Consider the following 14,744-nt stretch of genomic DNA (forward strand, 5'->3'; position numbering starts at 1 on the left):
GGTCTCATAAGAAAAATCTGGAATCAAACAGAAAATCAAAGTGAGTCTAATTGTAAGATATTGAAGATTTGCAAAAAAAAAAATACATTTTACCGTATCATGTACAGAAATGCCACATTACTGGTATATAAAATCGACTTTCCTTTCAATGCTTATTAGATTTTATGGGTTTGTAATCAAGACAGATCTTGTTTCACAAAGAAAAACAAGGCTCAATCCAAGAAGTTCATTTTTCAATAATTGGTTCGTTGCACTATTTACATATGTTACAAAATTCAAAGTAAATTCTTGAATAGGACATACTAAATTAAGTAAACAGTTTGAGACAACGATCTTATTTCCTATTTTCCCCATAAGTAAAGCTTTTCTACTTAAGAAAAGTATATAAATAAAATTTATTACTGAAGCCCAATATACCAGTGTTTCCAACACAACAACGTTCAAAATTTCTGTATACATCTTTGGACCTACTTGTTAGTTATTTTTAATGCATAAAATGACTTATACAATCACGGAAAATTCACGGTTCCGCATCTATCTGCTATTTTTGTTTCACTTTGCACCAATTGACGTTCGTCTCATTCTAAGGTACTTTCCAAATCACTTCTAGCTTTAAATTGAACTGTATAACAACTTACGTATTTATTAGGACCTACTCGAAACTGTGTCGGCATTATTTGTAAACAATTTTGTAATAACCCTATAGCAGTCAACAAAATACTATAAATAAATTGGTAATTATATTTATGAGGAATTAATGTATTTTTAATTGACAAAAACACACATTTATGTTTTTAGCTATTGGAATCCTTGTTGTTTTCATAAAAATACATAGAATGTTGTATTGTTTGTTTTTTATACGTGTTTTAAGAACTCTTTGAGACTTTTTAAATTGACCGCTACCGATTTTTCAAGTATACTTACTTCTTGTATTGGAAAAATAGTCGATGTTTTCCGTAGAAAACCATGGCTGTCACTTGACAGTTTCTTATCGAGCGGATTAAGATATTTTTTGGGCAACAATAATTATGGTTAAGCTTAATAACCAAATCAACCTTGAATCTTTAATAAATCGATATTAGAGCTTAGTAAAACTGTCTATTAATCTTTTAGAAAAGTTTATTACTTTAATTATCTTAAACGGTTGCTTATGAAAATGTTGTAAAATACAATTTTGTAATAATCAGAAAATAATAGAGCTATAATCAAATAATAATTAAAAAAATAAACTTTTATGGATTATTGCGGTATTTGTGAACCAACGTGTTATAAAATTCGTCCATCTCGTTCGCCCGATTTAGCTCTGCCTGCGTTCCCAAATTTTTTGCCTTCATGTGGTTAATTGTTATTTATTGAAACAAAGTACCTCACATTCGTCCCATAATTTCTAAATTGACTTTCGTGACCGCTTCGCTCAAAGCAGCATAATAACCACATTAATTTATATATTTATACCACTCCTTATACGAGTACTAACCCTACCATTATATATCACTTTGTCATGGTGGTTATTTTTCAACTATACAACTCGTTCATCATAGAGCGAAGCGCCGTTATCGACATTCGACTACACATGCCCATTAAAATTATAATTTTTATCGATTTCATTCGTGTGTTATGTTTATCAACTTTTAATATGCGCTTAACCTTGGCGTCAGTTCCAAATATTTAATTCGCTTTGATTGGTAATGGTAATGGGACCGCGTCGTTTAGGTGTGAGGATAAATCGAGCCTAGATTTGCATTTTAAATTATCCTTTGTTGGGAAAAAACACTAAACTGGCGAAATATAAACTCTTTGCAATGTTATTGTTCATATCGCTAGGGAGTTTCTGATATGATAGTGTGATATTGTCTGAAATTAAAGAATAATTTAAATAAAACATTGGCATTGGTCCAAAAAGATCAGTAATCCATAAATACATTTTATTAAATTTTGAATGTCATTATTTGTTATCTGAAAAACTGTTGGGATAGGAATATATGGGATTTTTGTTATGGATAAGAGAGTTGCTTGAAATTACACAAAAAAATAGTTTTAGCACGCAAAAAAGTTTGTGCATGCTCTGACCCTGACCCATTTGGCCAAAATTCATTAAGACTTTTTCTCATGTGGGCATAACTCCCAAATAAACGAAAACAAAAGTAAATCTACGCCACAGATCGAAAACTTCAGACAATGTTTAACCAAAGTCTGCTATTGAATAATATCTTAAAGTTCCATTTTATGTGCGACAACAATACGATGATTGAAAACTTTGTCACAACTTCATATTTCACGTCTCTAAGGCCCAGTTTAATACCCATACAGAAATCATTCCCCAGCTATTTCCAGACTGAAAGAGATGAAAAATGGAATAACATATACAGTAAAGTATCTGGAGGGCAAAAACGGCGATAAAATACCTGTCTGTCATGTTCTGTAAATATAATAAGGCGCAGGGAATTTTCCAATCTGTAGGTCGGGTCGAATATTGCTGGAAGAAAATAAATTTAGGCTTTCAGTACCTTCGCGGGTCTCTTCAAGATTGGCGTGGAGGCCGATCCCCGCTTTTTACCTCCAAAGAAGCGCATAAAAAATGAGAAAACGGTGTATCTTGTCTGATTTAATTATGCCCCGGGAAAGTTTGTAATTATTTAAGGCTTCCCAGTTTCAAAAGCTCGACAACTTTTTAATTAAATTAAGACGTTTTATTTATATAAGACACATATTAAATCATTAGAGGCCTCTTTTCATTTGTACACTTTAGAAATTGTCGTCTTCCATCACATTCCCTTAGTCTTTCGGAACATTCGCGTCCCACTTTGGGCGCCATGTCGTCTTCCATCATTTCTTTCCCTTCGGGACTTAACCTTTAATATGAGGGAACTGGCATTTTTACGGAGTTTCCCAAGTATTGTCTGTGATGCCGAAATTTGTCTCCTACACGTCAGCAAAGAAGTAAACTGGTTTTTCGGACTTTAAAGAGCTTTACATCATGCAGTAGTACCGGCCATATTTTCTGCGAAATGCGCACATGCTTGTGGAAAATTTTGATAGCTAAACAAATGCGTTCTTATCTAAATCTTTGACTCTTACTAATCGTAGTAAATATCTAAAATGTCTGGCTTGGATCAAATTTGATGCGTACCTTGGAGACATTCTTCGAATTATTTATTGCCTACACACACGACATTGTCTATTCAAACCGCCTTTATATGATAATGTGGAATATTTTAAAGCACATTTCACGTTTAAGAAACGTACGAATAATTAACAAACATGTTTTCGTGGATACCTTTGGTCAGCATCGGAAGATATAATTGATGAGAGTAACTTCAAGTAAACATGAATTGGTCTTTAGATGCTTTAAATTGTTTTGGAGGATTAAAGCAAACACGTCTTAGGTTGTCGATCTTGTCTTCCGCCTCGTTCGTGTGGGAAGAAGCATGATATATTATTATCAGCCTTTTTTCCCTGGTTGTTCAATGATGAACAGTACAAATTAAGTCTTATGTCTGACTGATAGATTAGAAGAATGATATATTGCGGCAGAGTTCTGAGCAAGAACGAGAATAGTCTAGTTTTTTTTATTATTATTTTTTACTATAAGTGTAACATTGTTGTGAAGATATTTTCAGACAAAATACCTTTTGGAAGTGATTAATCGATTGAGAGTTAAAAAACTCGCAGGCAAATTGTCAAATTCATAACATCTTAATTTTAAACCAAATGTACTGGGGAATTTCCGCTTAACATTCGGGTACTCCCAGGCTACTTAATCTGGAGTCATTGGGAGGATCCCCTTCAATTCCGGCCTCTTCGACGGCCCGATCTGAATCCAATTGATTTTTTTTCAAACTCGTTTCCGAGTCCACCGGAAGGTAGAAAGGGGGCAAAATCGACCATTGAGGTCCAGCTGTGGTCGTCCGTCGAGAAGCGAAGAGGAAAAGTGATAATGACCTTGCGGGAGGGAGCCGCCGGAGCCGCTGCATGCGCGCCGGCACCGTATCGACCGGCCGCGAGAGAGGAGGTCTAGGATGAATAGGAATCCTGCCGCACTAGGTCAGTACTCGGTGCGGATCCCGTGCGGTGCTCCTCGTCCTTCTCCTGCTGCTGACAACCAGCCTCCGCCGTCGCGCGACTCCCGTCGGCCTTCTGCCGGTGCCGCGACCCCCTGTCGAGGACGCGCCGCAGGAAGCGACGTCCATCGGCCAGTGATTCACGCTCATGTCGGTCCGTCCGGGGTTTTCGAGTGGAGAATAATAATTCGATCATTAGGCGCTGATGACGTCGCGCTAAGGCATTCTCCTGCTGTTAGATCCGAGAATCCTAGTTATTAGCTGTTGTTTAGCCAGCCCAGTCATTGCATAAGTAATAGAATTCCCTTTCATTTAATGTACAGTCGTATAATCTACATGTATAAGTACTTATATTTGATTTATGTCCATTGACAGCAATAATATTGTTTCATGTTAAAAGAAATAGGTTTATACTTTTTCTATGTTTGGCAGTTTTCGATCCAACAAACCATCCAAAGGATCGATCGAGAAATGGTTGCAATTTTGGCATGATTTTTCGAGTGTCAATGAAATGGCAAATCTATTTTTCAAATTAAAACTACCAACAAACAAGATAAGCTGTGGGGATGATTTAATTGGCAGAAATAAAATTTAAATTCCCTTTCATATACTTAAGATTTGATTTAGAACTACCTTCGAGAGACACAGTAATAATATTGTTTCGAGTTAATAGAAAAAAGGACTTATACCTGTTTATATTTAGTAGTTTTTGACCATTTAGAAAATTAGTCAAGAGTTTGTTACAAATTTTGGCACGATTGTACAAGCGACAATGAAGCGTCAAATCTATTTTTCAATTTCAAGATTACCAACAAACAATATGTGCCGAGGGAAGGCTTTAATTGGGAGAAATAAAATTTATTAGAAGCAACTAAATCCGTTGTTTCATAAGTAATAGAATTCATTTTCATATAATCTACATTCATGTAATCTAATAAGCTCTCAAGAGAAACAGTAATAAAATTGTTTCATATTGACAGGAAACAGGTTTATACCTGTCACTCAAAAAATTGCTCGAGAAATTATTATCAGTGAAACGGCAAATCTATTATTCAAATTTAATACTACCAACAAACAATATGCCCCAAGAAAATTATTTATTTGTATTTATCGAATTAAAGATTTGTTTGAGGTTAGTAAGGCGTTTATTTGGATACATATAATAAATTTTTAGTTATAAAAAATAATTTAAACGTCCTCCAAAATAAATTAAAATCCTATGTATGCACAGTAATGGCTGATATTATTCTACGTTGACTGTTGGTGACTACGCATTAAGTAGAGGAGTAATATTTAATTTTAGGGAACAATTTTTTCTCAGAAGCAAGTGTTTGTATTTGTAATTACGTGATTCATTTAAGTTATTAATATTAAGTGTTTAATATTAATTATTTTTCTTCCGATAAACATATTTTTCTACGTTGAAAATTATAAAACAAACATTTTGAAAATTATGAAAAGAAATTATCCAGTTTTGTTTTACCATCTTATTATACAATTGGTAAATGTAAAACAACTTTTAGATTAAAGACTACACTCCTAAGGCCTTATGAACCTTTAAAAAACTTTTAACCCAATTCAATATGAAATGGTAGTAGCCTGGATTCTTTTGAAAGTGAATTACAAAAAGGGGTAGTAGTGTCGAAAGTAAGGTTAAAGGTCTTACGATCATTTAATATTTACTGGTAATAATTTATCCTGAATCCACTTCAATGCGAAATCCTATAGTCATCAGACAACATGTATACAAAACTGTTTTTTTTTATTTAGCGGAGTAGAAAATATATATCACTTTCAATATTTTGTTCAAAACAATTTTGTATTTTCTTTCTGTCACCAGATAAAGTTTGTCCATACAATTTGGGACCCCCTGTCTAATTTAATTGTTTTGTTTAGAAATTGGCTATTACAATATGTACATTAATTGTCACCTGTTGAAATAATCCAAATATTTTTTTACTTTGTCGTCATCCTAGTCATACGAGACCGTGTCCCCGTGCAGTAATTGGTTTAAATTAAATGCTGATAGTTATTAAACAGGGAATTACGCATTAATCAGAACTCCTTTTCGTTTAAAAGGATTTCCTTAATGAGATTAGCGCATATCGACGGCGCTACCGTTCTCGTTGCTGTGTTGAAATTTTAGAGAAGTCACATCTAGGCTTAATAGAAGCATCGAGCAAAGTAGATTCATCATTTCCTGTATATCAGAAGTGGGATTTTTTAGAATAGAACGAACACATGTTTAGAAAAGTTACAACAGACCGTTAAACGACTTTAAAATTATGAATTCGCTCTTTTGGTCAACATATTTAACAGACTAGCACAAGAATTCATTCTTTAGGGGCTTCGTAATAACGTAAACCTAGGGTATCTATAAGTACAAATTCAGCCCTGGCGGTACAGTTAAATCGATAAGTTACGTGAGCCTGAGCATTCGAAATGTCCCAAACCGTTTTATTTAACTTTTTATTGATAACGCAACTAATTTTCGGAACAGTATTATTCCGAGACTTGCTATGTACCGGGCGTACCGAATTTCGTACACCAAAATCTGGTGATAGAGTTCCTCAAATTATAGAAAAAATTCTTATGAACATGGGTCGGAAGATGCTTTGTGTCCAAGGACAAAATGACAACTTGTTGTACTCTGTTTTAAAGGTTTAAGACTTAATTCAAATTCAATTTTTCTAAAGATCTTATCAAATGAAATCTCTCTATCTATCTATCTTGAACAAGTAAGAAAATCTTGTTACAAAAAATTTGATCTATCTCTAATGATCTTCTGTGTATAAATAAAGAGTGAAATACCTGTATAAATTTCCACAAGTTTGTCATTTCCCAACTTACATTTATGGTAACTTCTTTTTGTTGATTTTGAGAAGTTCTACCGACATTAAAGTTCGGCCTAGGCAATTATGGCACACTCTGTATAGAACTGCACCTTATTGTCTCCATTAACAAATGTGTGTTTATATACGTAGTTGTAATTTAAAAAAATGACTAAAGTTGCATGAATCATACCATCAAACACTATAATTACTTTTAAATAAACTTAGGTGGCTAAAGAAATTATTGCCCCATATGTTTAAATTTGTTTTCTAATATCAGTTATGTAAATAAAAAATTACCGAGAAAAAAAAGGTTGATTAAGTTATAACAATCTAACGATGAACTAAGGCCTTTCACTGTTTATTTAGTTAAAAATTATTTATTAATCTTATAATATTCTCTCACAATGCGGTCTTCATATTTAAATATGTAAACAAGTAATCTCTCTGACTTCCGTTCACTGCGATTACCGTTTCCTTTTCATCATTTATTAATTTCCGTAAAATATGGGTTCATATCTGGTTATATTGTTTATTATAGTCCACAGTACAGGCCCCCTCTGGAAAGTTGATTACCACATACTTTATAACTTCTGAGGAGCTTCGTTTTGACGAGTCTACCACACTTTTCCTCTGCGACTTTTCTCGATTCCTCCGCTTTTCCACTCGGAAAAGTCCAAATACACGGCTATTTCCCGGGGTCTTGAGAAGTCAAGACCACATATTTTATTTTTAGCTTAAGTAACTGAAAATTCTATTGCAAATGCCGATTTAAATTTGTCCGACAGAAATTCTTCCGACATTGACGTGTCTACCAGTCGAAACATACCAAAATAACAAGGTATTGAAAATCAATTACCACATAGGTAATTTTTAGTAAAATTAATTGTAAATAACTAATTCAGTCAAAAAGTATTGTTGTCCGACAAATTTCAAGCCGCGTTTTTTCAGTCGGCCAGCTGGAAATTGGCATTTTCACGGAGTATAAAAAATCGATTACCACATCTAATTTTCATTTTTTCCACTTTTAAATTTACTGTATAAAATAGTGATATGTGTCCGACGATTTAATGTCTGCAAATTATTAGAAAATCAATAAATTAATAATCGTGATGAAATTTATTTTTTTCACTCCAAAAATTTCATATTTATAAATGGTTATTAATTATTATTATTATGTAAATTATTATTTGTTTCAAATAAATAATTATAGTATTGCTTATTTTATGCTTAAAAATTTAAAAGTTATAAACAAATGAAGTTATTTTTGAGACGATTAATACTATCTTAGTGCATAATGCATTATTTCTAAATAAATTAATATTATATTTGATATAAAAATCCCTTTTTCTCTTTCAAGTTTTCATTCGCGTTTGTTATTTTTCTTTACAAAAATTTTCCTATTTTTCTAAAAGAAAATCCGAGAAAATCCCAAAACTTTTGAGCATAATTTTTTTACACCATACATACTTTTTTGAAATCGTTTAATTCTTTTCTCGATATTTATTTGGATAAATTCAGAATATAAGAGATTTACAATTACAAGAATAAAACGAAAAATATATACAGGATGTTTCAGAAAGACCTCCCGTAAATAGAGGGGGTGATAGTACGACAAAAAATGAGAATTTTTGTAGCTTGATATGTAATAGGAATATAGCATAACTAGCGCCCTCTACGAAATATACAAAAAATAATTAGACCAGCGTATTTGGCATCCTTAAAAACCTTAGAATACCAAATTTTCATAAAAATGTTATTTAAAAATTTTTATTTTGTCGCTCTGTATCTCGAAAACAGGAGGAGATAGACATATAGTTCATATGACAAACAATTCTTATTTTTTGTCGTCCTCACCTCCTGTATTTACGGGAGGTCTTTCTGAAAAATACCTTATTAGAAATTATAAATATGTGCGCATTTTTTACGAAACTTTTTTCATCATTTTTTGTCGGACTGACGATTTGCGGATATATTTTTGTCTGACATTACAATTTTTGCTTATAAAAAACACTTTTCTATCGTGTGTTATTGTTGTCCAACATGTGGTAATCGATTTATCATACCCCGTGAAAATTCCGATTTCCAGCTGTCGGACTGAAAAAACGCGGCTTGAAATTTGTCGGACAACAATACTTTTTGAATGAATTAATTATTTACAACTAATTTTACTAAAAATTACCTATGTGGTAATTGATTTTCAATACCCTGTTATTTTGGCATGTTTCGACCGGTAGACACGTCAATGTCGGAAGAATTTCTGTCGGACAAACTTAAATCGGCATTTGCAACAAAATTTCCAGTAAATGAAGCTAAAAATAAAAAATGTGGTCTTGACTTTTCAAGACCCCGGGAAATTGCCATGTTTTTGGATTTTTCCGAGTGGAAAAGCGGAGGAATCGAGAAAAGTCGCAGAGGAAAAGTGTGGTAGACTCGTCAAAAGGATGCCCCTCAGGAGTTATAAAGTATGTGGTAATCAACTTTCCAGGGGGGGGGGGGGGGGGCTGTACTGTGGATTATTAGCATTGCCTCCACATTTTGCCCAAAGTTGATTCTTGGGAAAATATTAAGGACAGTACGTGCAACGTTTTTAGAAACTTTTATACGAACTACCCCTACTATTTTTCAAAGAGGATCTTCGGGCCACAATGTATATATCGATTTGGAAAGCGGTGAATATATTTTCACGTATTAAAACACAACTTTGGGGATGCGAAGCGTTGTGTAAACCTCGCAACGAGCTTGAATTATACTTTTTAATTCGGCCCCAGATAGGTGAGCGACTGTCTTCAATCCGTTAAAGTATATTGCAGAAAATTTGAATAGCGCTCGATACAAGCCGGTACCGGTCGCAGAGGACGTGATTAATTTGTTACGGAATTCTGGCCCTGTCGTCAGATATTTCGTCAATTATGTTTTTAAAAATTTGATATAAATTAAACAATTGTAATCGCGGCGTAAAAAAGAACGTGTTAAAAAACATAACGACAGTTTAATTGGCGGTAACCTTGCAATATTTTTTTGTCAAAAAGTTATTTATATCTGTTGCTTTGCGAAAACAATGATTAGTACAGAATTATATACAATCAGTTTCGTCTGTTTCTAATGCAGTTGTAGACCAGGGTCGATAATTTTTGAAACCAAAAAAAATTATAGTAGGATGAAACCCATTGGAAAAGAAAGAGAATATAACAGAAATGAAAGGAAAAATAATTTACGGGCGATCTGAGGTCGGGAAGGGGGTGAGTTTTTAAGGGTAAAAAACGGTTTCCCTTGATTTCCGGAAAAACTACAAGTCTTATGGAAAAAAGTTAAATGGCAAAGTTGTAGGTAATAAAAAGATCTACAACTTTTGTATTTACACTTTTTTCACATAACCTCAAAATTTATGTGAAAAATTCAAATAACCAAGTTTTTGGTTTTTTATTTTTATCTTTTACAAAAAAATTTTTTTTTCACGAAATTTGGTGAAAACTTACCTATTTATGTCCCAAACACGCTGTAATTTTTTTGATTTGAAATATTTATTTTTTCACCTTATTTTTACTTAATATCGAAAAAGCACCCTAATTTTCAATCGAAAATTCTCACGTCAAAATATCTGCTTTTTTAAAAACGTCGGTGGGCTTTTTCTTCGTTGAAATCTCTACTTTCTGATGGTGTAAAAAAAATATACATTACTATGGTAAGTTTTCTCAGGAAATGCAAAGAAACGAAAGAAGATTCTACAACTTTCTCAAAATATTGTAGATGTCTTATTAAATATTAACTTTATTAACTTATTTGGTTGTTAATTATAATAGTATATTTCGACTTGTAATTTTTTTGTTTATCAATGTAACATGGAATCTTACGTTTTTCGAGTAATTAAAGTGTAAATTTTAATAAATAGCTCAAAATTGTACATAATGATTAGAAAAAAATTTTCGGATTCTAGTTCGTTTCTTTGCATTTCCTGAGAAAACTTACCATAGTAATGTATATATTTTTTTACACCATCAGAAAGTAGAGATTTCAACGAAGAAAAAGCCCACCGACGTTTTTAAAAAAGCAGATATTTTGACGTGAGAATTTTCGATTGAAAATTAGGGTGCTTTTTCGATATTAAGTAAAAATAAGGTGAAAAAATAAATATTTCAAATCAAAAAAATTACAGCGTGTTTGGGACATAAATAGGTAAGTTTTCACCAAATTTCGTGAAAAAAAAATTTGTTTGTAAAAGATAAAAATAAAAAACCAAAAACTTGGTTATTTGAATTTTTCACATAAATTTTGAGGTTATGTGAAAAAAGTGTAAATACAAAAGTTGTAGATCTTTTTATTACCTACAACTTTGCCATTTAACTTTTTTCCATAAGACTTGTAGTTTTTCCGGAAATCAAGATAAACCGTTTTTTACCCTTAAAAACTCACCCCCTTCCCCTTCCCGACCTCAGATCGCCCGTAAATTATTTTTCTTTTCATTTCTGTTATATTATCTTCCTTTTCCAATGGGTTTCATCCTACTATAATTTTTTTTCACTTTTTACCATTTTTGAAGGCTTAAGCACTGGTCTATTGGTGAAGTCAACTTTTTTCCCAGTATAATGCAGAAAATAATCCTCCGCGTGCGAATATCCAATTTTGAATATCCTATAAAAAACGCTCCTGAGAAATCTACTTATGAGATTACTTAGGAAACATGGGCAAACCATTAGTATCTGCTTCATACACGAATTGCCTCGTTTTGCTGTGTTATTAGAACTGTAAGATATCTCTAAACCTTCAATGTACTAAAATCAACATTATAAAGATTATTTGTCATTATAAACATTTTATCATCGATTTATTGCAACAAATAATCCCCAATGTAACATTTTGTTCAATATATTCCCAAAATTTCTTGTCTTATTGACTTCATTTTAAACTGTCATTGTCACAACACTATTTATAACCATTTGTACACTTGTGTAGAAGTTCCTTTACAGTAAAAGACTACAGTTTAGGTCGGAAACTTATTATTGTCCACATCTGTAGGTATAATATTCAATAACAGTTATTAATATTCAATATTTCACTAGTGCTTTTACATATTTTTGTTCGCGTTCTACACGATCTGAACCCAGCAGTGTACGATGAATACATTCTTTAATAACGGAAGAAAATATTCTGGATCTGTCTGGTTTACGGGGTTTAGTGTTTGTTCCCATTTGTTGAAAGCGGCAATCGGGAATGATGGGAAGTAACAAATATCTAGCATCTGCTACTGGAAAGTTTGACGTCTTATTAAAGAAGATCCCTTCTTCTGAGCTGGATATATTGAAATATACATATTTTATGTGCAATTTCTTATACGACATTCCTTATCCACATAACCGTATCGTGAAATTACTCGAAGAGTACGCTTTTATTTTACACAAAAACTAAGGAACCTTTTCAATAAAGAATTATTTAAACTAGTATACAAATGACATACCGGGTTTTCCATAAAGACTTTGGGGTTCGTGTCTTTTTTGACAGTCTGTACACTTAATATATAATAATAAAAAATATATCTGCAGCAGGACGGTGTCTATAGTAACTAATTCGTTTATTAACTTCATTTTCTTCTCCTTTTTTTTCGCGCAGTGAAACGTAAAAAAGGATAAACTCGCCGAAATACTCGGGGCTAGAGAACAAATGAAACCTTATGCGACGATTTCCCGCACCTGGATGTGATTTGTGTTAAAATGAAAGCTTTGTTATGCCTACGGAGAAAGCCAGGGCCCAAACATCGCTATTGCAAAGAGCCCGTCAGAAACTTCTGAGCTGGATACGTCACTTGAGTCGCCAGGTTAGTACTCGTATCTCTGAGTTTGCCCTAGAGACTTCGGTCTAAAGAAATGTAGAAACCTATTGAACTTTGGCAAAAAATATCAAATTTTACTACGGAATTTACGCAGAATCGCGTCTGTTTATTATCCCGACAGACACATTTTACTTGTGAATGGGATCGCAGTGAGAGAGAGAGAGATTAGTCCACACTAATGGAAAATTTCGCCGCCACATTTTAATTTCTCTCCCCTTTTTAAAAGTAGAAAAACATTTAAATTCATTGTTTATTTACTTCTTTCGGAATTTAGCTGACTAATAAGTATCGTTTCGCAATTTTTGGACGAAATCGGTAATATCAACAGGTTCTTCACAGTCGGAACAACCGTGATAATAGTATGACTATCCAAAAAACCATAACATGATTAAGGTAATTATAGTTACTGGCATTAACTAGTTACAGTAATTATGAGTGTAATAATGAGGAATAATAACTAGTTACCTTCGCCAAATCATTGGACTTTCATTCGATTAATCTCTGGCAAGTCATGCTTATTCCTATCTAATTTTATTTATTCGGTACATTTCTATGTTTGTGTGTATTAGTTTTTGAATAGAGTACAGTTCCAAACATAAAATATCCAGTCTTTTTCACAGTTCACTAGATTTAAGTGTGTAATTTCAAAAAATAATGAATATAGAATCACTCGTTTGGTACATAGGTATAACTTTATTTTAAATCGACTTTGTAATTTAAAGAAATGTGCCACTGTGTAGGTTTAAACAGGAACGGTGGAGGGGGAAGAGAAGAGTAGGCATCGATCTCAAGAGCAACGCTTGCGCCTCAATTAAATGTAAAAATCTACGTTTTTTAGCCACTTGCCGAACTCTTATTATTCATAATACTTTCATGAAGCTTATTTTTTTCGACTTTGTTCCTCCCTTTTTGTATAAAAATGTAAAAATTTAAAGTCCTATTAAAATTTAAATAAACTCTATGTACAGGGTGTTCAATTTGAGATGGATCGTTTCGGTGCTACTTCATATTTTTAAAAAAGGTTACTGCTTGCAGCATCCTCGGAAATATCAAATATCTCCAAGACGTGACGACAACATGCGATTCCAAATAGAAAAATAATTACTTGCCTTAGAAGTTATAAGTTTTGAATCGTGGATATTTCTAAATGAAACTCAGTGTTTAACATGAAAAATTTCATTTCTTTTTAGACTTTATTGAGGTATATTGTATCTGTTAAGGATCTAAAACTAAACGAAATATTTATAAAATGTGAAGACATTTTTTATATTATTGATATTAATAGAGCTATGAAAGAATCCGCCTTAAATAGCAGCGAGACCGTTCGTTATTTTTTTATAAAATTCTCGTCATTCTTTAAATGCAGAAATGGCATAGCTCTGTTATCGCGGCTATATTTCGTGTTCATGTTTGTCCAAAGTGATCCGATGTTGTCGTTAAAGAGAAAGGAATTTCTATATATAATAATTTAATAAAGTTTACTATATTTAACGGTTTAAATAATATTAATTATTACTTGTTATCACCTTTTACTTTGCGCATTAGTTGTCACATAGATAGTAGTACCTGCACAGGTGCTCTAATAGCAATTAAGCATTGTTATCGACCGACATTTATTATTACGGTGACCAAGAAGTTATAAGTCTAATGCGACGTTTGCTTTTGATCCATTTTATTGAGCTGTTTGTTCCATTGCCATTTGTGTAATAAAAGATCAATCAATTTGTTTCAAGAATTATGTCTCATATTGTCGCTATTGTAATGTCAAGGCCGCTAGAAGAAAATAAAACACAACAATAATGGTCAAAATGTACAGGCTAATAATTGTGATGAAGCTAAGTCTTCCAGTATATACACGATATAAAATCTACAAAGTATATAAAATAAATAAAATAGCCTTTACAAAGAAACACCTACTTTTAATATATTTTCTCCCTGAAGCTCCGACTTGTTTTTTTATGGAAATGTAGGATTGTATTTTTAAGACTTTCCTTTTTCCACATACAAACATGTTCCGTAAACACA

The 14,744-nt window shown here is 32.7% G+C and overlaps 1 protein-coding gene across 8 annotated transcripts in view; it reads left to right on the forward strand.

Annotated features, from left to right (window-relative positions):
* The window catches only part of LOC108906529 (band 3 anion transport protein), a 90,117-nt gene that overhangs the window by 21,483 nt on the left and 53,890 nt on the right, over positions 1 to 14,744 (forward strand). For 2 of the 8 annotated variants that reach the window (XM_018709809.2, XM_018709817.2), the window contains exon 1: positions 12,615 to 12,704. The exons of the other annotated variants lie outside the window; for them this stretch is intronic. In XM_018709809.2, coding sequence (XP_018565325.1) covers positions 12,615 to 12,704 — 90 coding nt within the window. Of the gene's footprint in view, positions 1 to 12,614; positions 12,705 to 14,744 lie in introns of those variants that run through there. 8 annotated transcript variants of the gene reach the window in all.

Source organism: Anoplophora glabripennis, unplaced genomic scaffold (genome assembly GCF_000390285.2).
Source record: "Anoplophora glabripennis isolate ALB-LARVAE unplaced genomic scaffold, Agla_2.0 scaffold116, whole genome shotgun sequence".
In the NCBI taxonomy this organism is placed as follows: domain Eukaryota; kingdom Metazoa; phylum Arthropoda; class Insecta; order Coleoptera; family Cerambycidae; genus Anoplophora; species Anoplophora glabripennis.